This window comes from Perca flavescens, chromosome 5, assembly GCF_004354835.1.
Source record: "Perca flavescens isolate YP-PL-M2 chromosome 5, PFLA_1.0, whole genome shotgun sequence".
NCBI lineage: Eukaryota > Metazoa > Chordata > Actinopteri > Perciformes > Percidae > Perca > Perca flavescens.
In genome coordinates this window covers 30,180,406-30,206,515 of record NC_041335.1, presented here as the reverse complement: position 1 = coordinate 30,206,515, position 26,110 = coordinate 30,180,406, and the positions used below count along the sequence as shown (strand labels likewise).

At 40.3% G+C, this 26,110-nt stretch overlaps 1 protein-coding gene across 1 annotated transcript in view; it reads right to left on the bottom strand.

Annotated features, from left to right (window-relative positions):
• The window catches only part of adamts3 (ADAM metallopeptidase with thrombospondin type 1 motif, 3), a 161,684-nt gene that overhangs the window by 121,462 nt on the left and 14,112 nt on the right, over positions 1-26,110 (bottom strand). Inside the window, exon 4 of the mRNA XM_028578185.1 lies at positions 1,696-1,852. Coding sequence (XP_028433986.1) covers positions 1,696-1,852 — 157 coding nt within the window. The remainder of the gene's footprint in view (positions 1-1,695; positions 1,853-26,110) is intronic.

The following is a 26,110-nucleotide window of genomic DNA, read 5'->3' as shown; positions in this document are numbered from 1 at the left end:
TTATTTTTCATTTCATAATGTCTTTAATCAATATTGAAAACTTTGGCCTTCTAAACACTGACAGCTGCTCCAGTTTTTTAGCTATGGTTGTGACCAATCTCTATTCATGAATTCAGATGCTCCTTAATGCATAATTAACTAAATTAATGCCAGCATAAAACCAAAAATCTCAGGATTGCGCAAAACTGCCATGTGAATAAATATTCATATAGCAATTTTCACAGTCTGCGGAGGAAAAAATAGAAACTAAAACGTAGTTTTGGAATTATAATTTGAGGAGCTGATTGCCTGATTGACTCTAGGGTTGACTAAGTTTTAGTCTGCCATGGCATGAAAAAGGTTTCCATAGCAGCAATCAGGGCAAATCTCTCCACTGGCAGATGATTTGAAATGTCAAATGAAATGCAACACTTAGTGAGTCTGTCAGAAGCTGCTGTGACAAAGTTCAGATAGTAATACAAGCATCATACTGCCATGCATTCATTAAGAAAGCAAACACATGCATAGCATGCACATGATGAGTTAGCCTGTCTGGCTCAAAACCAGAGTTTTTAGCTCTGTTTACACCACAGCCGAGTACAGATGGACTGTGTCAAGTACAATTACTGACAGACTGGGACCCACAGTGGAAGGTTTTCTTTACCTTGTTTGTTTTAAAATGTTTTCTATAATATATAAATTGAAAGAAAGGCAATAATATGATACTTCTAAATGTGAATACATTTCCATTCTCATGACTCCTTACAGCCAAATGATAAGTGAATCACAGGAAAAAAATCTTTTCTGGGCACAGATCTCCTTCACAGTGTATGTGACGCATCACTCATACATATTTCCGTCAGCAGCAATTTGTTTGGTATAAATAGAGGGCGAGCTGGTTATTTGGGAAATCAGTGACAGCTGTTAACATTCATAATAATAGTAAAAGCAATAGCAGCAGTAGCAGTATAAGCATTTTAGTTATTTGTGTAACAAAAATCTACTTAAATGGTCACTTACTGGCTTTATTTGAGCTTCTAACTGCATCTCACAGTCATCATTAGCAAATGGAACTGGGTCTGTTTTCAAGTGTGATGTAATATAAAATGTCAAGAAAGTTAAGAAAAGTTCTTTTCATAGAAGGTCTCCCAGCTTACATTAGACGTTTGCAGTGGGTACTGTAGTTGTAGATGCAACAGAAACTGGTTTTGAGAGAAACCTGGCCAGGATGTTTTTTATTTCCTATGAGGGTGGAAGAAGAGGAGCGCTTGTTGTTTTCTTGTGTGCTGCCCATACGGGTGGTGGCGCTCCTTTCAGTCAAGTTTATGTGGCTTTACCCGCCCTCCAGAGATTTAGTATAATTAAGTACAAGTCCTTGTGTGATATGTGAACCGGAAAGCAGGACCTTCAGTTGTTTTGTGTTATGCATTGTTAAGTGTTATTGTTAAGTGACACATGTCACTGAGTTGAATTAAGCATTGATGACATTTTTTATAAAAAAAAAGATTAACTATAGGACCCTAAATATGACTCCTAAGTTCATCTGCAGAAAGTCACATTATAAACAGACCAATGGTAGTAAAAAAAAGTGGTGTCGCAATAATCATAAAAACAGCAGCAGTAGTAGAAGTGGTAGCAGTAAAAGCTGTACTTCTAAGACTCTCTGGACTGCTATCTCTCCCAGGAGCAGTAAAACATTGTGGTTGTTCATCCTACCTTGTAGCTGGTAGTCCACAGAGATGTCAGAGGGAGCCTGCACCAGAGCAGACCTGCGGTAAACCACGTGGACCCGGCCCTGGTCCTCCAGCTCCTGAGTCCCCCTTTCCAGCGGCTCGATGAAGTACTCGTCTGACTCGGTGCGGATCATCCCAGCCTGCAACACAACGCCAGGCCAGTGAGTGCGTGGAACCACGCTAATCGCACAGAAAGTGGACCTGCTTCTGTACTCGGAGGAAAAAGTACAAAGTATGGAAAGTTCTGTAAAGCTCTTACATCGGCAAATAAGAGGCATTAGACTTCTTCGTATCCTACCATAATCAACCATGATCTGTTAAGCACCAACACACTTGCTTATAAAAGGTCACAAATCGAGATAATTATTGCATTGATCTGTGATAGTATCTTGGATTTTAGCATGGATTTTGTACAGACAGCATTAGTTGCGCCAGCGGTCGTTGATAATCCTCTCTGTATCGTTCTAAGTTAGGTACATTTGCTGTGTGGTAACGCACTCACCTCTGAAACAAACAATGCCACCCAGGAAAAAACAGAACGAAGAAGAGAAAAAAAATCAATTTTTCTTTATGTATATATATGCAGCGAGATTCCCGAGTTTTCTTCTTTATCCTCTAAGATAGATTTAGATTTCCCCAGACACACAGACGGCATACTGGCAACATAATGTCCTAGCAACGAACGATGCATAAAATATATGCAAAGACAGATGTGCTAATGTAATATTTAGTCATTTATTCAAGAGATAATGTTTCTAAGTACTAATTGCCTGCTTAAATGTATTTGGGTCTTTCTGTTGTTTCATATTGTTTTGATTATTTTTCTGCAACTTGCAATCTGTTTGCAATTATTAGCTGGTTACCTGCCTAAAGCTCAAGGTGGTGATCAGAATAGTACCACATCATTAGTTACACGTTGGAACGAAATTGCTTTGTGATCGCTACCTGCCTTCTTCAGATTTCCTGCAATAAGAAGCCCAGCATGCTTGTAGTTTAGGGAGGAAATATAAAGGGTCACACACTCTCCAACCATGTACACCACATGTGTCAAACTCAAGGCCCGTGGGCCAAAACCGTCCCCTTGCAAATTTTGATCCGGCCCGCAAATCAATTTAGGTTCACAATAAATGTTGGCCCGCCTTGTTGAGCACCAAACCAAAAAGACGGGAAAACGTTTGCAAACTGCAATCACGAGTCACTCAAACCCGAATTTGGCAGATTTGCAGACTTTGAGACTCAGAAATTACTGCACAATCAACAAGTTAGCATATTCAGGCCTACTTTTGAAAATGTAATCAGAATGCATGTTTTTGCTCAATTCTATGATGACTAAGGAACTTAGCTTTTAGGACTTTATGTGGACCAAATTGTATGTGAAAAAGACTATATAAGACATGCAATAATATAGTCAAATATATAAAAAAAAACATGTCAATAAAGTGTACATGTCTGGCCCCTGATGTGATTCTCATTTTCCAGTGCGGCCCTATGTGAAATTGAGTTTGACACCCCAGATGTACACAATGATGAACACAAACTTAATGTGCACCTCATCAAATCTAAGTGATGTGCTAAAGCAGGTGTCACATGTGTGCAGAGGCTGAGTGAAGCTTCATTAAAACACACATGTTGACATATTAAGTGACCTACCACTGCACTTTGATAAAAAAGGTCCAATATGTAATACTTACAGCTAGAGTTTAAAATGGTTACTGCAGTCCTATAGTCTATCTCCACGAGCGTTCCATTTCCAGGATTGTTCAGGTGCCGCCAGAAATTCTGCCGGATGTCCCTCTTTTTGGCCGGATGTTACCTTCGCTTTCTTTGTGTTGGGATTTTAAACTCAGGTTTATTTCTGAGGACTATGGTTAACTGCTCCTCAGATCTCTGCAGGGTAAATCCAGACAGCTAGCTAGACTATCTGTCCAATCTGAGTTTTCTGTTGCACGACTAAAACAACCTTTAAATGTACACATGTTCCACCAAAACAAGTTCCTTGCCGAGGATATTTTGCAGAGGCACTGTCCAAGACGATTGTAATTATTTTAAAGAAATGCCATTAAACCAATACACGTGTTTCTCCCATCCCGGAATGCTGTGTGGACTAGCCAGACCCTGTGGAGGTAGGTCTGGCAATATGAGACTACTGCAGTCCAAATTCAAAATACCGGAGAGAGTCTTCTCCCTCCGGCCCCTCCTCCCCAGACTCGAAGTTCATGGGGGTTGCCAGGTTGCGAATGCTAAACCCAACGTCCCACAATGTCAATGTTAGCTAGATTCTAGTCTTGCATTGTCAAACCTTACTCCACAATGAAGCGAGTTGCTAGATGCTGCTATGTTTACGGTTATAAAAGCCTGTGCTCTTGCGGAGCTCTACCCGGCTACACCTTTTTTTGCCAAAACGTAACAACGACCACTAAAAAGGACCTTATTTAATATTGTTTTATATCTATGAGTTAGCGTGAGTTAGCATGGCGGCATTAGCACCAGTAAGGATTACTTCACCGGCTGTGTCTAAATTGTTTTTGCCAGTAACTAACTCGAACACATCAATGTTTGAATGATTGAAAATGGCCACATCGCTTCTACGTTAGCAGGGATATAAATGAATGAACCTTAACTCTTACCTGTTTAGGAGCAAATTAGCCACCCTGTGCATGTCTCTGGTTATGCAACTGTTACTGCAATCTCTGTTATTACAGTTTGTTTGTTTGGTTGCTGCTATCATCACTGCAGCCCATTGTTTTTGCGTGTTTGCGTTTCATGTCTGGCAACCCGGGTGTCAAAATAGACAGTTGACAAAAATACACAGGCCAAAATAAGACATAAAAATAGAGAAAATACTGGCTTTAGCATTGTTGTCAGAGAAGAAATTATTTCAACTTAGCATGTTTCCTTAATATCTGATGACATATTGTGGTCATTTTATTATTAAATACAGTAAATATATTGCATATTGGACCTTTAACCATCTATAAACGTACATGTATAGGCATTTTCTGTAAATACTGCATTTTCCCTACACAAATACTACAAATGTGCCCTTTAGAACTGTTAAAAATGCTAATAAAGACAGAATGCTAATAAAGCCTCAACCGTGTGAGATGTTTTGATTCATCGAGGACATAAATGTAATATGCAAATATTTATGATCTGCTCAAAACACGTGTCACCTTGCTTTGAACACCATCCGGTGAGACAGGAGGAAGAAACACAAATTAATTAATGTTCAACAGCAACGTTCATCCTTTAGAGAGCTACTGTACTGTGCACCTGTGCAGCAGACAGAGCCACCTCTCACAGAGCTCCAGAGGAATTTGTTCAAGTTCTCGGCCAGCCGGCCGGTCCAGCCTCCAATGCTGCATCTCCGCAGGCCATACCTCGCTCTGGCCTCTCCACTTACACTCTGTTGGACTGTGCACATATGGTGCTTTGCAACCAATATGCACACTGAACTCGTTTCCAACTCCCTTAGTCCCCAATCGACCATACACTCCCCAAGCTCTCCTCCTATTTTCACACACTACTGGCTAGACTCCAATTTAAGTTCTTACTCTAGTTTGAAAATGTAACTTTGAACACATTAACAGAATATTCATGTCCTGAGGTCAAAATTAAATTAAAAGTTTCGGCATCCAAACTACCTTTAACCTGTGCAGCAGGGGAAAAGACATTGTCACCCAAACAGTCTTGCATTGCCAGCCCTTCCTCTGGCTAGTCCACACAGCATTCTGGGATGGGAGAAAAACTTGCTCTGGTTAATTGGCATTTCTTTAAACTAATCACAATTGTCATGGGCTGTAAGTTCCGGACGGAGCCATGGTGCCGCTCCAAAATAGCCTGGGGAAGGAACTTGTTTTAGTGGAACATGTGTATGTTCAAAAGTTGTTTTAGTCGTGCAACAGAAAACTCAGATAGGACAGATAGCCTAGCTAGCTGTGGATTTACCCTGCAGAGATCTGAGGAGCAGTTAACCATAGTCCTCACAAATCCACAGCAGTTTAAAGTTCCAAGACAAAGTGAGTGCTCTGAGTGAACAGAGCAATCCCGGAAGTGGAACGTCGTGGATATACACTATCACCCAAGTTGTCATAATGCTGTGTTAGTCTGATTTGTTCCAGTTTAAGAGGAGTTTTTTTTCTGGCAACACAACCAGGTTTACTCCTCGCCAAAGTATTGTTACCAGATTATAATGCCGACGAAAACTGGATTATTTGAGCATTGCTAATCATGGGGGTTAACATGAGGAGCGACAAACTTAAAAAGCATCAAATATGTTGAAAATGCATCTGCTTGGGACTAAAATGTATTTATTCCCTTCGGCAAACCTCTGCTTTAACATTAAACGATAAGATGACTTGCTGAATACACCTGTTGCATCCTGTTGAGTTCTTGTAAACAAACACAGATATGTTTATCCAGCTCCTCTGACAAAAGAATTACATTTCCATGATGAACCACATGTTGCTTATTATGCAATTGAATCACAACAAAGTCTCAAGTATATGTAGTACGTTGCCAAGAAAATTCGCAGTTGGGAGGATGTAGATACATACTCAAAGAAAATCTAAATAACAGGGACAATTTACAGTGGGACAGGTGTTTGACAGCTATGATGAAAGCTAGAGGTTATCAGAAGATGAATGGGTGTGATGCATGAAATGAATACAGAATAGGAGAGATCTAATGATCTTTCACACATCTTCTTTATCAGAGGACAGCATCTCCCACAGTGAATACAGTGCTGTCAGAAAGAGAACTTAACGTTGATGAAGTTCATGTGGGGGAACATTTTAAAATTCACATTTTTCTTGTTGCTTTGTTAACTAAAGCATATTTGCAGTGGGGATTCACTCCTCGATTTATACACCTGCAGGCACTGCTCGCGGATTAAAAACATTTTGTATGTCAGCATACGGTATGTTGTCAGGCTGAAATTTAGCTTGCTTAGTGATGTTTGCTTAGCAGCTTGAACTATTTCTTGGCATTACACCGACATACATCAAGAGAGACTTCACTGACAAGTTGATGCAGGTTATGCTATATGTATGTCTGCTCATGTGTGAAAAGTAAATATAGCGCCGTGGAGACCTGGCATTGTATGGTCGAAGTTGTAGAATAATAGCCTAGAAATCTAGATGCATCCTAGCGGCAGCAAAATTATTTTGCAGCAGGGGGGTCTAGTCACTCTCCGTTGACTTGCAAGCTGGAAAAACCAAACTCTGGTCAGGCCAATCACATTGTGTATAGAGTCGATGGGCGGGGCTTATGGCTGCTGCTGCTAGGAACATATGGAGTTATATTACTGTCATTAGTCAAGAGCACATTATTTCAATTTGAGAGCATTTCTCACTGATATTACGGTCAGATTTCTTGCTCTCACACCCAAATAGTCACTGCTCGCACTCAAAACCTTGCTCTCACACTCAAATATTCACTGCTCGTTCTTGGATTTGCTCTGCTTGTGCTCAAACTTTCTGCTTGGACTCAGATATGTTGTTGTTTGGACAGATTTCCTGCTCTCAGCTTTGAACCTTCTCCTCGCACTCAGGTTGATTCTGCTCGCTTGCAAAGTTTCTGCTCTCGGATTTCTCCTGCGCGCTTGGATTTTTTTGTGTTATAACCCTGCCAAAAGTCAACAACCAATAGAATGCCAGCTGTAGTGTTGACCAATGAAATGATCCCTGCCCCGTTGAGGGTGCGTTTGTTTTACTTTAGAACGTCTGTTGAGGGCGGCTGCTCTGTAACCAAGTTTATATATCCCCGTGCCGTTTATAGCTTTATTATAAGTATATGTCAACAATGTGCACAGAATGGTCGACGCACTTTCACCTGCACCCATCAGGAAACGGGAGAAAGCTTTGAAGAGGGACGTATGACGTTATGTCCACAACTACGAGGGTGAGTAATAACATAGCTTAAGCACCTAGCTAGCTAGCTAGCCTATGGCGCTAGCATATAGCCTAGCTTGATGTCCATAAACAAACAGATGCTCTTTATTGTATAGCTAGATTGAACGACATATGACGGACTGTATGTGTATATGTGATGATCCCACTTTGTATTTTTTCCTCGTTTGGTTAACCATGTTCCTGGGGATTTGGCTAATTTCATGTTACAGCCAGTAGTAAAACCTAAATTGTTATATAACTGAAAAAACACCAGAAACTGTATTGTTTGTGTCAGTTTTTGCATCACTGTTGCGTTGTTCATCAGAATTTAGTCTTCATTCCTTCATATAACATTAGTCTGAAAATGATGGATTCATATCAGTCTGTTTAAAAAGTTGTAACATTAAGTACAATTTCACCACTATAACAAAAACAGATCTAGAAATTATATGGTTTCTTATTTGCTCCTTAAATAGCAGTTATTTGTTTAATTAATACAAAGCAAACTGAACTGAAAAAACAAGTATTTTGTTTTACTTTCTTTTCATCCAGGTGGGGCTGAGGGGCTCGACCCCTGTTGATCTGTGTGTGTCATATCACCAACCCATGATAGCTAGAATTCACCCTGCTACTCCAGATCTACCTACTGTATGACTGGCTACAGACTACAACCATCTGCTCCAGATCTACCTACTGTATGGCTGACTACAGACTACAACCATTTGCTCCAGATCTACCTACTGTATGGCTGACTACAGACTACAACCATCTGGTCCAGATCTACCTACTGTATGGCTGGCTACAGACTACAACCATCTGCTCCAGATCTACCTACTGTATGGCTGACTACAGACTACAACCATCTGCTCCAGATCTACCTACTGTATGGCTGGCTACAGACTACAACCATCTGCTCCAGATCTACCTACTGTATGGCTGACTACAGACTACAACCATCTGCTCCAGATCTACCTACTGTATGGCTGACTACAGACTACAACCATCTGCTCCAGATCTACCTACTGTATGGCTGACTACAGACTACAACCATCTGCTCCAGATCTACCTACTGTATGGCTGACTACAGACTACAACCATCTGCTCCAGATCTACCTACTGTATGGCTGTATGGCTGACTACAGACTACAACCATCTGCAAGTTTTGTTTGTAGTGAACATCATTAAACAGCTGCAATAAAAGTCTCTTGGGTTCATATGGGACTCGGTTGTTCTCCATACTGCATCATACACTATATTATTTTTTTGTTTTGTTATATTAGTACAGACAACAGTATCATTACGTAATCACAGTATATATTATTCTGGTGTACACTGTTGACTTGACTACATGCTATTGACTATACGTCACTTTAGCTTGCCACTACCTCATAACTTTACCTTAATTGCTCTTGTGTAGTTAATTTATCTTCTACTAGTTGTATATACCTCCTATTTAATTGAATTATTCTTAATTTGTGTTGCAATACCTGAATCATCCCTCTTATGAACACTACGCTTATCTTTATTCATAACCCTGCTCACAAACTCACCTGAACCTGGGTCATCTGTTTGCCAATATCAATGTTCCTGCTATAGTAAATCCTACAGGCAAAGTGTACTGCTTCACCATAGTATGAACCATATACTTTTTAGGTTTTGTGTCAAATATTGTGCAATTTGTTATGAATTACTCACTGTTTTGACAAGGTAAATTAAAGCTATTTACCAAGTGTCAGCTCTGGTTAATTTAATTGTACTGTTTTTTTTTTTTTAAATGTTATGGAAAATGAAAAAACAATTTGCCTTGATCAGGGTTTTAATTTGTTGCAAATATAAACATGGTTTTAATAATCTGTATCTTATTGCTCTGAAAAACTACAATGATTTAAGAAATATCAGTGACACTTATCAACATTTATTGAATTGATTGAATATATGGGCAGACATTACAGGCACCTATTCATGTCAACAGAGAAAACAATAGTTTGTTCTCTCTTTTATCACTTTGATTATGCAGGTGATGGTGCAGAAAAGGGTGAAGTCCTTGTAGATCTCTGGCAATTTGAGGACAGACCGATCCAGGAACTCTCCACTGTTGTCTTTGTATAGTGTGCTCCTATTAAAGACAAATTCATAGACATCAACACATAATATATTAGGTGTACATAGCTTTCTTTAACATCATTACTATCTTACCTTACCTTCTCTAATTTGGTTTTGTGGACATCAGTAAATTTCTCTCCCAGGCCTGGTTGTGCACCCTGTGAATTTAAGCAAGAAACACAAATGATAAGTGTATGTAACATGATTTTACTATTATATTATATTTTTTTTTACAATTACATTATTATCAGACTTTCCAACCTTCTTGGTTTGTGCCACTGCTGCCTGTCCTCTGCACACAGGTGAGTAATGTACTGACTGGAACAACACTGGTCCATGCACATAGTGCAGCTGTGATGCAGCTCAACAGGGGTACTTCAGTCACACCTGGAAGAAGAGAAACAAACAAACAAAATACTTCTTTTATGCTCAGTTTGCTTTGTATTAATTAAAAAAATAACATATTTAAGTTGCAAATAAAGCATATCATTTCTAGATCTGTTTTATTAGTGGCAAAATTGTACTTAACAGACTGAGTCCGTGTACTTTTTTGTTCATTTGATTTTCATTTCATAAACAGGTATTAAAAAACAAAAAAAATTGTTATTTGATTTTCGTTTTAAAATACAAAATTTGAAATTGAAATACAAGGCGTTTTTTCCTTTTCATGGTCAAAAGGGGATGGGAGAAATTTAAAATATGCTGTGATTTTCATTTTCTATTTCATAACAAAAAAAAAACACTCGAAAATAGAAACGAAAAAAGGCTTGGTTTTTTTCATATTCAGAGACCGGATGTTCCAAGGCAACAGCACCAGCGTAGCCTACCAGTGTTTGGAAACCTGTACTCTTGATAATGCTTGGATGGAATTTTATTTCATAATGTCACATTTATTTATTACCCTCTCTCCCTGTCTCCCTCTGACTCTCTGTCTCTACCCACCGCAGACAACTTCGCCCCAAGAGAGTCGAACCAGCTGAGGAAACAGAATTTCAGTTCACGGCTGTAACGTTACCAATTCCAGAAAACTTTCTGTTGCTACCGTAAGCTTGCTGATCTGGCAGAGAGTCACCGGCGGTTTGGGATCAGATCATGGGGATCAGACTTCCGGTGCTGGGTCTAATATTCTAATATTAGCTGCTGCAGCTAGCTAGCAGCTAGCCACCAGCCCTGTGCCCTCGGTCCCCGCGGTTTGCTCCCCAGTGCTGACTGACTCTGGTCCGTCTGCAGAGCTGGCGTTACCCGCTCTAGCGGACCTGGGAATCTGCCGCGCTTGTGATTTATTCATATTTTATTTTCTTTGCAGATAGTGATATGCTATGATGCACTGATGTCAGACAGGCTTGCTGCTGCTTTTAGTCTGAGTCTGTGAGATAACCAAACTTCCTTTGAATATAACGTGCATATAAATAGACGGAATAAATCAAAGTCCCCGGCTATTGAACTATAATGACTAATGCCTATATGTGTATTGCCTCATTTATGTATTTCATGTTCTATTTCATAGCCATATTTATTATGTGAAGGCTACAGTTTCCCTCAACTGCAGCCGGGACACTCTAACGCTTAACGTGAAAAAGCTTAACGTGGTTTAATGTACCTAAACAATGATCAATCAGATATCAGTCAGTTATCAGTCACATAACGTCCATAATAATTTGACTTTGGGTTAGATTTTTTGACAGTTTTCAGTGGTTATGAGGAGCAATATGAGAGAGAAATTTGGTAATCATTGATCACTGACATTTTCTACAATAAGGAAAATCTATTTGTTTATGGACATCAAGCTAGGCTATATGCTAGCGCCATTATGCTAGATAGCTAGCTAGGTGCTTAAGCTATGTTATTACTCACCCTCGTAGTTGTGGACATATCTTCATACGTCCCTCTTCAAAGCTTTCTCCCGTTTCCTGATGGGTGCAGGTGAAAGTGCGTCGACCATTCTGTGCACATTGTTGACATATACTTATAATAAAGCTATAAACGGCGCGGGGATATATAAACTTGGTTACAGAGCAGCCGCCCTCAACAGATGTTCTAAAGTAAAACAAACGCACCTTCAACGGGGCAGGGATCATTTCATTGGTCAACACTACAGCTGGCATTCTATTGGTTGTTGACTTTTGGCAGGGTTATAACACAAAAAAATCCAAGCGCGCAGGAGAAATCCGAGAGCAGAAACTTTGCAAGCGAGCAGAATCAGCCTGAGTGCGAGGAGAAGGTTCAAAGCTGAGAGCAGGAAATCTGTCCAAACAACAACATATCTGAGTCCAAGCTGAAAGTTTGAGCACAAGCAGAGCAAATCCAAGAACGAGCAGTGAATATTTGAGTGTGAGAGCAAGGTTTTGAGTGCGAGCAGTGACTATTTGGGTGTGAGAGCAAGAAATCTGAACGAAATATCAGTGAGAAATGCTCTCAAATTGAAATAATGCGCTCTTGACTAATGACAGTAATATAACTCCATAGGAACAGCGGTATTCTGGAAGAATTGGAGTTAAGCTTTTCTTTGAGAAAAGAACAAAGAACGGCACTGAAGTCATTCTTAAAAAAAGGAAGATGTGTTCGGAGTTTTGCCGACCGGATACGGCAAAAGTTTAATCTATCAACTAGCTTCGCTACCTTCTTCGTTGCTCTATCCTACTGCATGCAGAGAGAATTTGAAAGACAACCGTTTATCCCGCCCCTCCGATTGAGCTCCGTCAATGGTGAGTTCCCAGACCCAACATCTTGATGTGGGTCTGGCTTGTCAGGCTAGTAGAATAAAGTATCAGTGAGGAATCTCCGTTCAGTTGTCTGTCGACTCTTTGAACTAACCGGCTAGCTGCTAGCTCTCTCCACCTACACCATCCACACTACACCGTTAAGCTGAAGCATTTCTTTCAAAATTAAACCAGCTGTAGAACAGAGAGATCTGAATCTCACACATATACACACACCTATTAAAGCACCTCTTCGGGCGAAGGTGGAATTTTGTCTCTATTCAAACAACCTGACGTATGGATAATTGGATGAAAGTTGTGATTCTGTCCAGTGGTGCTGTTTAATTGTAAACATTTTAGGAACTATTTGAGGAGCTGGAAAGGCCACCATCTGGCAACACATGGCTGAGGCAAAAAAAAAAACGATGTCATGCAAGAGTGTATGTAAATGAGATGCAAAGCTGACCTTTTGATATTAATCAAAGCGGCTCAACTGCATGACACAAAACTAGAGAATGTTTAGACAATATCAAAGATCTTTCTGTGTGTAAAACAAATAACACTTTCACTGAACGATGCTGTTTAAAAGAAGTTTTTCGTGCAACCCATGGGGATGAAAACTGGGCCAGTACAGCAAAGATCTAATCAATTTAATCAATACTGTTTTTTTCCATCATTTTGAAACCTTTTTATCTCAAATTGTCTAAAAAAAGAAGTGCTCATTATGTGAACATCTAGCAGAAACATGCTCGCTGTGTCTTAACAAAGCACAAATCCTCCTCTGGCTCAATGAGCAAGACGTTTCAATAATCTGCAGCGCTCAAAGGAAGCTCCCACCACTTTTAATGAAATTGAGACGTTGAGCAATTGGATACAGTTGTCCAGGAATTAATTTTTCATCTATCCTTGAAGCAGAGACATTGCATAAAAAGGCATTAATCTATTCCTTCTTCTTTCTGATCAACATTCAACACACGGGGAAGAAACAAACTTCAGCTTATGAGCTGAAGCTGCTTATGCATTCAGGTGAGGCTCAAGTTATTAAACTGTGGAGAAACATTAATTTCGAGTGCCACTGTAAACTGAATGGATTCATTGCTTTATTCTACATTCAGTAAACGTTCCCCGTGCCGTCTGATTAAGCCCTACTTTTTAACTATTGGTAAATCATCAATATGATCATATTAAATCAAATAAGCATTGCATTTCCCCACGATTCTTCTCAACACAACAGTAACGCTTTCTCTTCTAATGCATCCTCTTCCATCCATAAAACACACAACTTAAGGGGTGCCTGGTTAGCTAACCTGGTTGAGTGTGCACCCCATGTACAGATGCTCAGTCCTTGTCGCAGCGGCCACGGGTTTGGTTCCAACCTTTGGCACTTTGCTGCATGTCATTCCCCCTCTCTCTCTTACCTTCCTGTCTTAATCTGCCATATAAATAAAGACTATAAAAGCCAAAAAAAAATTATCTTAAAACATGACTTAAGAGTGGGGGGAAATCACGCACAGTGAAAACAGTGAATGCGTTGGCTGTTCAAATTCAAGTACACATATTCCTGGTAGATTACGTTGTAACACGAATGTTGTAGTCAGTGGTGTAGTCTAATGTATTGTAGTGGGTATACTGTACTGTATATATATTGGCCTATATATATGGGCCAGAATCTGCCTTTGGGGAAGGGGGGGCATATCATAGTGGGGGGTCTGAGTGTCCTTACCCAAGGAAAATTTGAGCGTCAGCAACTTAATTTTTGTTGCATTTGGATACGCTTTAATGCACCAATTTACGGTGGAAATATCTTTATTTAGCCTATGCGAAGAAAAAGAACACAGATGACAATTCAAAATATATCAAAGATATAATGGAAAGTATGTTGTTGCATGTCATTGGGCATTTTTAATGGGTATATGGAAATCCTGGTGCTTTCTTAGTGGGTGTACTGCGTATACCTGCGTATCACGTAGACTACACCACTGGCCGTAGTTCTATTGTTTACCATGCAAATATAACATTTATGATTATTCTGTGTTTAATGACATCAAACTCCTGGATCTATTCCAACCTTCAGCTTTCCGTTACCTAAAGCAACAAGCCCTGTCAGCGCTGCCCCTTAACTTTTGCTAAAGTAAAATTCACAGGATTACCAAAGTCATTAGTATCCATCCTCTGGAGACCATGAACGGCTGTACCAAATGTCACAGCAATCCTATAGTTGTTGAGATATTTGGATCAAAGAGTTGGACTGACTGAAACACAAATTAATAGATAGACATACATTCCCTGAGCCATGCAGCTAGTGCAGCTAAAATTGTTCAATTATTACCTTAAAATATGCAAAGGAATTTGACATTGCCCTGGCTCTTATTTCAGATTAATTGTGTAACAGGAACAACTTGGCTGCATATATTTGGAAGGATAGTCGGTGTAAGCCTCAGGGAATTAAACACAATACTGAGTCCAAATACGCCTACTGAAATTAGAATGGTAGTACATCCAACAATTAGTAAGAACTGGAAAATATAGCCGCAAGCGTCAGGCTTCTCAAAACATTTTCACTTGTTACAGGTACCTTTCACTCACATTCATACATTTTTAGATCAGACTGCAGGGCCTGGGGTCGAACCAACAACCTTGTTTGTTAGGAAAACACTAATACCTGAGCTAATTCTTTAATTGGCCATGTTTTTTCACCAGTCTTGCTCATTTATTATTTATGTGTATCTCAGTCCTGCAAGGCTCTATACAAATTGACAAAGTTCTATTCATTTTACTGTTTTTGACATTATGCAAATTAGCCAACAATTCCATCACTGTGCAACTCTATGGTCCACGAACCTTTTTTGTAGAGCACATTGAGCTGCATATGTGTGAGGAATTTCAAGTCAATCGGATTTATGGCCTGAGGGGCGTTTTCTTTCCAAAAATCGCTTTTTTGATTGTTAATTGTAGCGCCACCATGTGGCAGATTTGGCTCTTTTATCTTGGGAACCGAATGCACATCATTTCCAGTCCAAGTTTCATGTTTCTAGATCATTCTAGCTCTGTTTTTTTTTTTTTTTGTGCAGAGTGAGAGGCTGGTCATTAGCGCTGTCGCCTTAGAGCGAACTATCCATCCAGAGAAAACACAATGAACTTCCTCCTCACCAGCAGGATTTTTAAAGAACTGAAACCAGGAGATCCACTAATATTCAAAACATGCACAAATACATTTACTCCAAAATAGCACAGAAGCATTGTTTCAGTTTCAAGCTTTCGGTTTGACTTCAGAGAGCTGGTTCTTGTGTTATTCCAAGCAGTTTAGGTCAGTGATACCAACAGTCTAAAAATATAAAAGTCAAACCCACAAAGATAAGGGCATATACAAGGCTGTAAAAAATCAGGCTTACTGCACCTTTAATTAAGGCTATATTTCAAAAAGTAAAAAAAAACTAGGAGATACATTGCATAACCTCAAACCAGTCGGTTTTTCCAATGACTAAAGATTTGATTTAATCTGATGCATATCAGTGGGGTCAACTTCAGGTGAACTGATGTGTGGAACAAAGCATCCATGTGATTGTTAGACCTGCATGCACAGTATTCACGCATCACGTCACCCTCATCCAAACTAAAGTATCATCCAGGAACCTCTTTCACAAACAAAAAACATCAGGAAAATACATCTCCATCTGGAAGTTATGTCTCTGGGTGGTAAAGTCTGCATGATCAAAATGCCTTGTGGATGATTATTTGGCAACATTTCCATAATTATTTTAAAAGCGTAGCGCAAAAACTGGCTTTAAAAACACACTTACATTAAGCAAGACTCTCAAAAACCCTCTCTGCCATCTCAAGTTTGGCTTTACAGCAGGAGGGTTTCTGATGGCACGTTTTGCCACCCAGTAGTCAATGTTATCCAATATCAGAGGAGACAATGGCAGGTGTCTGACAGAGGCTCAGCCAGTTAGTACCTGAACACAACCCTCAAAAAAAGGGATCAAGAGTCCTGTGTTCCATCAGTTTAATATCCCCAACATCAGCCCAGGCCAAGCAGACAGCACTCGTCTGCCAAAAAAAACATATGGGATTCAGCTGAAGGGCTCCAGTTTTTCAAAAACAGTCTCTTTCAGTCTAAACTTCTTAAGGAGGTCGGTCTGAACGTGCTTTCGTTAAAAAAAAAAAAAATTGAGGTACTGCAACGCTGAAAAAAGGTCTGAATTCAGCCAGGACACTGACACCTTTCACCCTTGGTGTTGTTCAAAGGTGTGTTTACTTTCAAAAATGTGAGCAAACCTTCGTCATCATTACCTGCCATTTTCATCCCCAGCCTTTAAAGGAACTTTAACAGGAAAAAATACACAAGTTAATGGCTTGTGATTTGCAGGGGAGGCAAGTAGAAACCTATTTTTGAGAATGCTTAACAATAATTAACAGAAAGTTGCAAAGAAGTGTAGTTAAGTTGTAAAATTAACATGATAATGAAACTCTTATCCACATCCTCCATAAACATTTTTTTTTTTTGCATATCTGTGTTTGAAGTTATGCCTCTGATGTATTTAGGCAGACTTTGTTGCCTTCTTAAGTGTTTTTTGGAACTTTAGAAATTCCAAACCAGAAGGTTTACGGATAATGAAAGCTCAAACAGGCTGCATGTTGAGAAACAATATACAAATGTATTTTAGTTCTGTCTTTTTGTGTTGCTTCACCAAACGGAGCAAACATTTACACACAGATTTGAGGACACGGCGAAGCGTCCACACTTGAAAACTTAAAATAAAACCTCCCTCTGGTGAATGGCTCTCAATGTCCTTCTGTAACGACAACAGAAAATGTGGGCTCCTCTTAAGTTTATATAGGTCATGATTAAAAATGTTTAAACACATAAATATCAATAAAAGCACCCCGGCAGTAGACACTGAACTGAAGCCTTGGCTGCTGAGGAGAAAACTGTGTGCCTCCCCTCCTGTACCTCAAACCATATACCCAAACAGCTCTGGGGTCAAGCCTCTGCAACAAGCCTTGGCTAAGTCAACAGGGAACATTAAGAACTATTAGTGAATAAAACTCTTGTGCCCGACTACAGTTCACTGCAAAGGGGAACTGGCTCACTTTCTTTTTCTAATCAAATAGGATATTTTCTTTGCTTTTTTTCTCCCTCCACGGCAGCTCCAGATATGTCAGAAGCTGTGCTCGTCCAGAATGCTCTTTTATGTCTCTAAGGCCAAAAGTTTAGGCCACTGAACCCACGTAGCTCTTAGCAAAACATTAGCATATCTTATTAGCTCATTTTGTCACTCTTCATGAATCTCAGAGCTGTAAACGTTTTCTTTTCGAGGTCAAGTCTTGCCAGAGGAGTTTGTAAAGGAGGTATTAAAACTGCCGGGATGAGACTGATAGCGAAGCATCAGGAGAGCGTTTCAGTTAAAATGTCCTCCAACGGGCAGGCTTTTGCTCTGAAAGGATACTCCAACTGATGCATTACCCATCAGGACTGCAGCGTGTTTACACTCGTGAGTCTCACACACCACAGACACAGAAGTGCCTCCCCCTTTTGGCTGGCAGAGCCGATTATGCAACACATGACACACATTAAGAGGTGGCCAAGTTTTACAGAGCCGCTGGCGAGGTAAAGGTTAATATCAATAGTCAGACATCCAGTCACTGCTGTTTTCAGGTCAGCTCTGCCACTCTCTGTCTGCCTGTCTGTCTGACTGTATCTGTCAGTCTGTTGGTTCATCTGCCAAAGCCTGCTTGAAAAAGAAGAAAATCCTCCTTCAGCAACACAGAGTAAGGAGGTTTTTGTTCCAGCTGTCCTGCTTCATGGAAACAAATGAGTGAGGCTGAAGCAGGATTTCATGGTTGCTTTAAGGCATTTCCAGGCAGCTTACATTTTGTTTGTCATGCTGAAATAAAAGCTGGTACTTTGTGGCATGTAGATGCACTTCATGCTGCAGCTGAAAGTGCCCAAAGGTAAGATTTTTTTTCCCTCCCTCTCACAATTGATACAGATCTGATGTTCCATAATCAGAAGGAATTGGAAACATCTGGAGGTCAGCCTGTGTGTTGAAAGGCCTATATGTCACATTAACACAGTTTCACACCTAACCGCTCTGAATTAAGAAAACATAGCCTGCATCACCGCTTTTCATTAAACTGCTTTCTGTGGTGTTTTGCAATATCTTCTACAGTGCTTCATATACTGTAGTTTTCTACAGTATTTTGTAATCGGTGGAGATCAAAGTGGATCTGAGGTTTTGGACAGGACTTGACAGCTTTTCATCCCCAGCATGAAAGAATACTCAAGTTAAAGAACAGTTTTATTTTGTGATTGTAACTTACTGTATACAATGAAACTGCATTGTAGATTTTCTGGAAATTCAATTAAAAACTATATATGTATTTATATTTGAGTAGGGATGTGGATGGATGAATTCAATATTGCCATGAAGCAGTCCATCTTTGATTTGCAACATTATCCACAATGCCCTAGTACAAGCAGATAAACACATTTTATCACATACAACCCTGGTTATACAACAAAAAAAGAATCACATAGACACACAGCTGATAGCTACAGTATCAAGTAAAGAAAGCCTTCTTCTGCCTTAATAAAAACAAGTAAAACTTATTGCATTTTTCATCAAAGAATACTTATTATTCCAACTATTTTAGTAGCAAACATTAGCATGAACGCATTACATAACAAGAGGTGTTTTGAGCATAGACAGTATATAAGAATGGACCAACCGATCCCGTTGCTCTGGACGGAGACCAGTGAAGGATATTAGAAGCTTTTCCAGTGAGCGCTGAGCGTTACTACGCAGCCTCCAACTGAGAGAGACGACGTAAATGTGACGTGAGCAACCTGTCTAAAAGTTGTAAGTCTTCTGGTAGCTGTGCCAAGAGAAATCTCAATCATTCCGAATCTTGCAGAGACAGAGAGCGTAGGTATACAGTACAGGCCAAAAGTTTGGACACACCTTCTCATTCAATCGTTTCCTTTATTTTCATGACTATTTACATTGTAGATTCTCACTGAAGGCATCAAAACTATGAATGAACACAAGTGTGAAATAACTGAAAACATGTCTTATATTCTAGTTTCTTCAAAGTAGCCAGCCTTTGCTCTGATTACTGCTTTGCACACTCTTGGCATTCTCTTGATGAGCTTCAAGAGGTAGTCCCCTGGAATGGTTTTCCAACAGTCTTGAAGGAGTTCCCAGAGATGCTTAGCACTTGTTGGCCCTTTTGCCTTCATTCTGCGGTCCAGCTCACCCCAAACCATCTTGATTGGGTTCAGGTCCGGAGACTGTGGAGGCCAGGTCATCTGGCGCAGCACTCCATCACTCTCCTTCTTGGTCAAATAGCCCTTACACAGCCTGGAGGTGTGTTTGGGGTCATTTTCCTGTTGAAAAATAAGTGATGGTCCAACTAAACACAAACCGGATGGGATGGCATGTCGCTGCAGGATGCTGTGGTAGCCATGCTGGTTCAGTATGCCTTCAATTTTGAATAAATCCCCAACAGTGTCACCAGCAAAGCACCCCCACACCATCACACCTCCTCCTCCATGCTTCACGGTGGGAACCAGGTATGTAGAATCCATCCGTTCACCTTTTCTGCGTCACACAAAGACACGGCGGGTGGAACCAAAGATCTCAAATTTGGACTCATCAGACCAAAGCACAGATTTCCACTGGTCTAATGTCCATTCCTTGTGTTTCTTGGCCCAAACAAATCTCTTCTGCTTGTTGCCTCTCCTTAGCAGTGGTTTCCAAGCAGCTATTTGACAATGAAGGCCTGATTCACATAGTCTCCTCTTAACAGTTGTTCTAGAGATGTGTCTGCTGCTAGAACTCTGTGTGGCGTTCATCTGGTCTCTAATCTGAGCTGCTGTTAACTTGCGATTTCTGAGGCTGGTGACTCGGATGAAGTTATCCTCAGCAGCAGAGGTGACTCTTGGTCTTCCTATCCTGGGGCGGTCCTCATGTTGTAGCGCTTGATGGTTTTTGCGACTGCACTTGGGGACACATTCAAAGTTTTCGCAATTTTCCGGACTGACTGACCTTCATTTGTTAAAGTAATGATGGCCACTCGTTTCTCTTTACTTAGCTGATTGGTTCTTGCCACAATATGAATTCTAACAGTTGTCCAATAGGGCTGTCGGCTGTGTATCAACCTGACTTCTGTACAACACAACTGATGGTCCCAACCCCATTAATAAGGGAAAGAATTCCACTAATTAACCCTGACAAGGCACACCTGTGAAGTGAAAACCATTTCAAGTGATTACCTCATGAAGCTCATTGAGAGAACACCAAGGGTTTGCAGCGCTATCAAAAAAGCAAAGGGTGGCTACTTTGAGGAATCTAAAATATAAGACATGTTTTCAGTTATTTCACACTTTTTTGTTAAGTACATAATTCCATATGTGTTCATTCATAGTTTTGATGCCTTCAGTGAGAATCTACAATGTAAATAGTCATGAAAATAAAGAAAACGCATTGAATGAGAAGGTGTGTCCAAACTTTTGGCCTGTACTGTATGTAAGGAGATAACATGGGCACAGGCTAATTATTGCTAACTAAAAGGCTAGTTAACATTAGTAATTAAACCTAAACAGCTCATGTAAGTCGAAACTGCCTGCGAGCTTCTCCTGTACTATACGGTAATTCCTCTACTATGTGACACAATCGTTAGCCTATTTTTACAAAAACGTCTGCTACGGAGCCATAACGTGAGGTACAAAGTAATGGAACATTTTACACATTGTCGTGTTTCTTTAGAAATAAACAATGGACAAATAGAGTCTTTAAACGCTTCAGATGTAAAGTTATTCACAGTCAAAGTGACGTCAAAATGAATAGCAGTCAATGGGATGCTAACGGGAGTTGATCGTTTTGTAGCATCAAAATGGCGCCATAGGAGGTTCGAGTTCTGAAGCAAAGCTTACCCCCTTGGTTTTGAGCTCACTGTCAGCATGCTAACATGCTCAAAACGAGAAAGCCAACATGCTGATGTTTAGCCACGGATGTAACATAACAACTGGATAGAGCATTCAAGGCGGAACCCCATTCATTCCTTTGAGAGTTGGCCCGAGGCGCAGACGATCGGCACAGCTTCCGCACTGTGTGGCCCATAGAGCAGGCGCACTAGAGACCTCTGTTGGCCGAGCTGGCTACTTCTGGTTAAGCACTCCGCTAACTTGTATGGGGATTATATTACTTAATTTTGCGGCTCTTCTAGACTTTCCAAATGTTATTGAACTCCAATTGAAGATCCAATTCTGATAGTTAAACAAGTAATTTTGCGGGGGTTGTGATTCTCCCAAAAAAACGTATCCGCTGATTTACAGTCGTCTTTTTTGCCAGGTATGACTATGGGAAAAGTCTTTCTGTTCCAAAGGGCATCACGTTACGGGCCTTGAGTTGTAATTCCACTGTTTGGCCATTATGTTTAATTTGCTTCAAAGCCCAGCACACTTCCTGGGGGCCTGTGTTTAGCAGGTATTATGTTCCCCATTTTAGTTTAACGTGTTAGCATGCTAACATTCCCTAATTTGCACTAAACACAAAGTACAGTTGAGGTTGATTGAAATGTCCTTTGGATACATTTAACCGGATGGTGACGCTAGATGAAATGTCAGAGGATCACCAGTTATTACAATTCATCCTGAGGGGGACATGTACTGTATGTCTGTATTCCACATGATGCATGTCTTTTTACCAATGTTTCCTTCCGCTTTCTTTGTGTTGGAATTTTACTGACTATGGTTAACTGCTCCTCAGATCTCTGCAGGTTAAATTAAGACACCAACTAGACTATCTGTCCAATCTGAGTTTTTTCTCACACGACTAAAACAACTTTTGAACGTACATGTTCCAACAAAACAAGTTCCTCCTTCCAGAAGCTATTTTGCAGCCATGCTCTGCCCAAATAGTTGTTGAGATATTTCAGTCTGCACCAATGTGGTAGACCGCCATTGCAATTCCTAGAGACACAACGCTTGGCTAAAAACATACAAAGAGCTAAGCACATGACTAAAATGGTATTTTAGACACATCTTAATGCATTTAATACTCCAAGACACACAATAAGTTAGATGAATTCCAAAGTGCAAGTGTTTCATTTCAACATCGCTGTTGAGTAAATACTGGTGTCAGCTGTGTGTTACATCCAAAAGGGCATATTAAGAGTAATCTAAAATTATAAGTCAGCACCAGCCCTGCATTGGTGATAAAACTAAACTCAAGCTTACTGGTGGCTTAATGCATTTACACATTTGCCTGAAAGCTGAGAGAAAAATCAAAAGAGAGACCTGGGCTCCATTACTGTTAATGTAATTTATAACAGTGTGAGGCTGTGGGAGTTTCTCCTCAAGTACAGATCATTAATTTCTACTCCTCCACCATCTTCCCTGTTTTGCACAGCTCATTGAAAAACGGAAGATAGAGTCCTTAAGACCAAAAATACATCAGACATGAGACGCTTCCCCTCTTTGCCTTTCAGGGCTCCACAATAAAACATCTGCAGTATGTGAACCATCAACTCTGACAAGGGAACCCTGTAAGCACATGTGTATACGAGGAGAGGCCAGATATGAACTTAGGAGTCATGTTGTGGGAGGAGGAGGATGAGAATGATACAGTATACACCCACTTCTGACATCTCGAGGTCAGTCACATTCCTTCCTTACTCTTTTTTTTCTAAAGACTCGTTCTATAAGTTTTCTTCCACTTGAAAAAGAAACAAGACTAACAAAACCAACCCTCCTCAGCTGAGTTGCTGCCTCCGACTGTTTACGATGGACGTACTGTACTTGTAAAACTACTGCCCTTTCACAAAAAAAACTCCATAACAGACCAGGTGTGTTTCAAGGATCAAACACTGTCATTATATTCCCTAAACGGAAGCAAATGCCTTCATGGAGCCCATATTTTCAAAAAGCAGTGAAAAAGTTTTAAAGATTTTACCAGCTTGTATGTCTTCTCTTTGATCTTTGCAAGATCCAGAAGATGGGTACAGGATTTTACGTTTTTGGATCTTTATCAGTCTTATCCATCTTTATTAAAGATGCAGTAGGTAAGTCTTATAAAACTAACTTTCTGTCACATTTGCTGAAACTGACCCTATGTTCCAGTAGAACTACATGAATTATGTAATATAAAAAAAATCCAGCTCCTCTGGCACCACCTACAGCCTGTACCACGATTGGCAAAATTCCACCGCTCCCGGTTGATTTTCTCCAATCAGGGCCACAGGGGGTGTCTATCTGCCTGTCAATCACTGCTCAGGCACGTACACGCATATATAGCGTTCTCCCCTAAGTGGCTTTTCAGAGGTGGCATGAGCTCCGGGATTTTAAAGATCTGAAGAACAATGCAGACGTGGCCACATTTCTTCTTGACAGGTAACATAATTACCATGAATGATTTATCTTTCACTTGGTTATTAGTAGTCAAAAGTCCACAAAGCTACGTTGGTGAGGATAATAGTAACGTTTGCACAGTGGTCGGTCTGATATGATGCTGAAATGGCTAACGCTAGCCTGCTAGTTAGCATCGTTTTACTGTTGGTGAGTAAAGTTAACATTGTGTTAGTGTTTAGTTATTGAAAATGTTGTCTGTCTGACATGCCGGCATTTCTGTCAAACTCCCTTGTGTGGGAGGGGCTTAGGAGACGGTTTGGGCTGCAGCAGAAAGGGGGGAGGGACTGAGAAGTTGTCAATGTTCAAATTTGTTAGCAAAGTCCTGGCTCTTCACAATCTTACCTACAGCAGCTTTAAGGTGTACAGATTAACCTTCAAATATCAAAGAGCATCACAAAGAGTTTCTGAACCACACAAGGCTGCAGTGTTTCACAAACAAGACAGTATGCTGTTGCTGCAAAATCACTGACATCAAGACTTTTGTTCCAGCCATAAGGCCTTTACCAGCCTTCACCAGCATCCCTCCTTCCCATGCAGAGATAATTCAAGCCAATAGCAAGAACATGTATGCATATGCATCTGGCAACCTTAGGAAAGTAATTTAATAAATATTAGAGCAAAGCTTTCAGAACACGACCAGAAAATATTACATGAATATGAACCTGTAATTAAAACCCGATCAATACTGGATTTTTTTAGGCTGATACTGGAGTTAAAAAAAAAAAAACTGACAAAGATATTTCAGCTGATAGTAATTTTTCAAAACATAAACAATAAACTTGATACAGATTCCTTAGATTTGTTACCAAGATACATACTGCGACATACTTTAGGGTTCTCTGGTGGACGATGAAATGTTGACACTGTGTCTAAATGACCCCAAACCTAGTTTTTGTAGTGCAACTAGCGATATATCTGCAATAAGCTAAAATCAGCTGTTTCACGTCATCCGGGGGATCTCGACAGACCCTTGTTGCTCTCCTCCACAGGGAGCTCTGTCTAAACACACTGCCCACACAAAGATGACACAGAGCTGACTTTAAATCAGCAGGAAATCTCTTTCAGTGTTAAAGGATAATTAATAGAACCAAATTAAAGAAAACATCACTAAAACCATTTCATTTCAACTTTCAACTTTCTACTTTAAAGTCTCCCTAATCATTAACTCTGGTAATGAGACCAAAAATGATTCTAGTTTTGTAGCAGAAACCATGAGACAACATGAGACAGAGATAAATGGGCTAATGGGCAGACAGACTCAGTTTTGCAACAGATTTGAATGTGCCCCCTGCTGTGACCCAGACAGATTTGTTTCTGATCAGCACATGTGACTAAAAGAGGCAGAAAACATAGGGGTTACATGTTAAATCCACTTTTACAATGAAACCCCTCTCCCTGGTTTCCCTGACATGCATAAAACATGAAGGCTGTCTCCCACACAGGCCAGCAAAGATCACCCTCACCTCACCCCCCACACTGCTACTGCTGCTTCTGCTGTTGCTATAGCAGAGGACATATCTGCCTCCTAAGCATTTAGCAGTCAGGCTGCCTGCCTGCCTGCCTGCCTGCCTGCCTGCCTTCTGCAGTAAAAACTTCCAGACAGCAGCCTGGCTATAATTAAGAAACAGTAAAATACACACCTAGCAAGGGCTAAGGCTACCACTTGAGATCAAAGACCACTGGCCCTCAACGACATGCTTTTTCATCAGCAACCACTGGTTTTGCGAGTGTTTGATCTCCAGTTATGCAGTACTGCTTTGCATTTGGGCTGTGTGAAGAAAAAATGATCATGTTCTGCATTGGAAGAAGACCAACCAGTAAAGATGCAAAGTAAAGTAGAGTATATTTAGAATTATTTAGTGCTATAGTACAATGTAGGCCAAAAACAACCAATTTCTTTAAAAGGCAAAGCCAGTTAAACTGATTATTCACTATTTTATGTCCCAAAATATTGAAAATTGGTTTTGTTTCCTGCTGTATACAGAATACTGATCATGGCACTTACAGTTAATGATGTCCTATTGAGATGAAAGCTCATATTAGCCTTCAGAAATAGAGTGAAGAGAAATATTGGGAGAAAAGGCACAAATGAGCTGGTGACTATGTGCCCCGACACATGAAATGGTCACAACAAAGACTGTCTGAGGTGCCAACAGTAGTTTCCTACCCCCCCTACTTCCGGCACCCTTGCTCAGACCAAACCCATCTTTGAACTTGCCTACATTTTGATCTCAACTACACACCTACCACATTTGGTGACTACATCTTACACGGTTGTGAAGCTGTCACAGT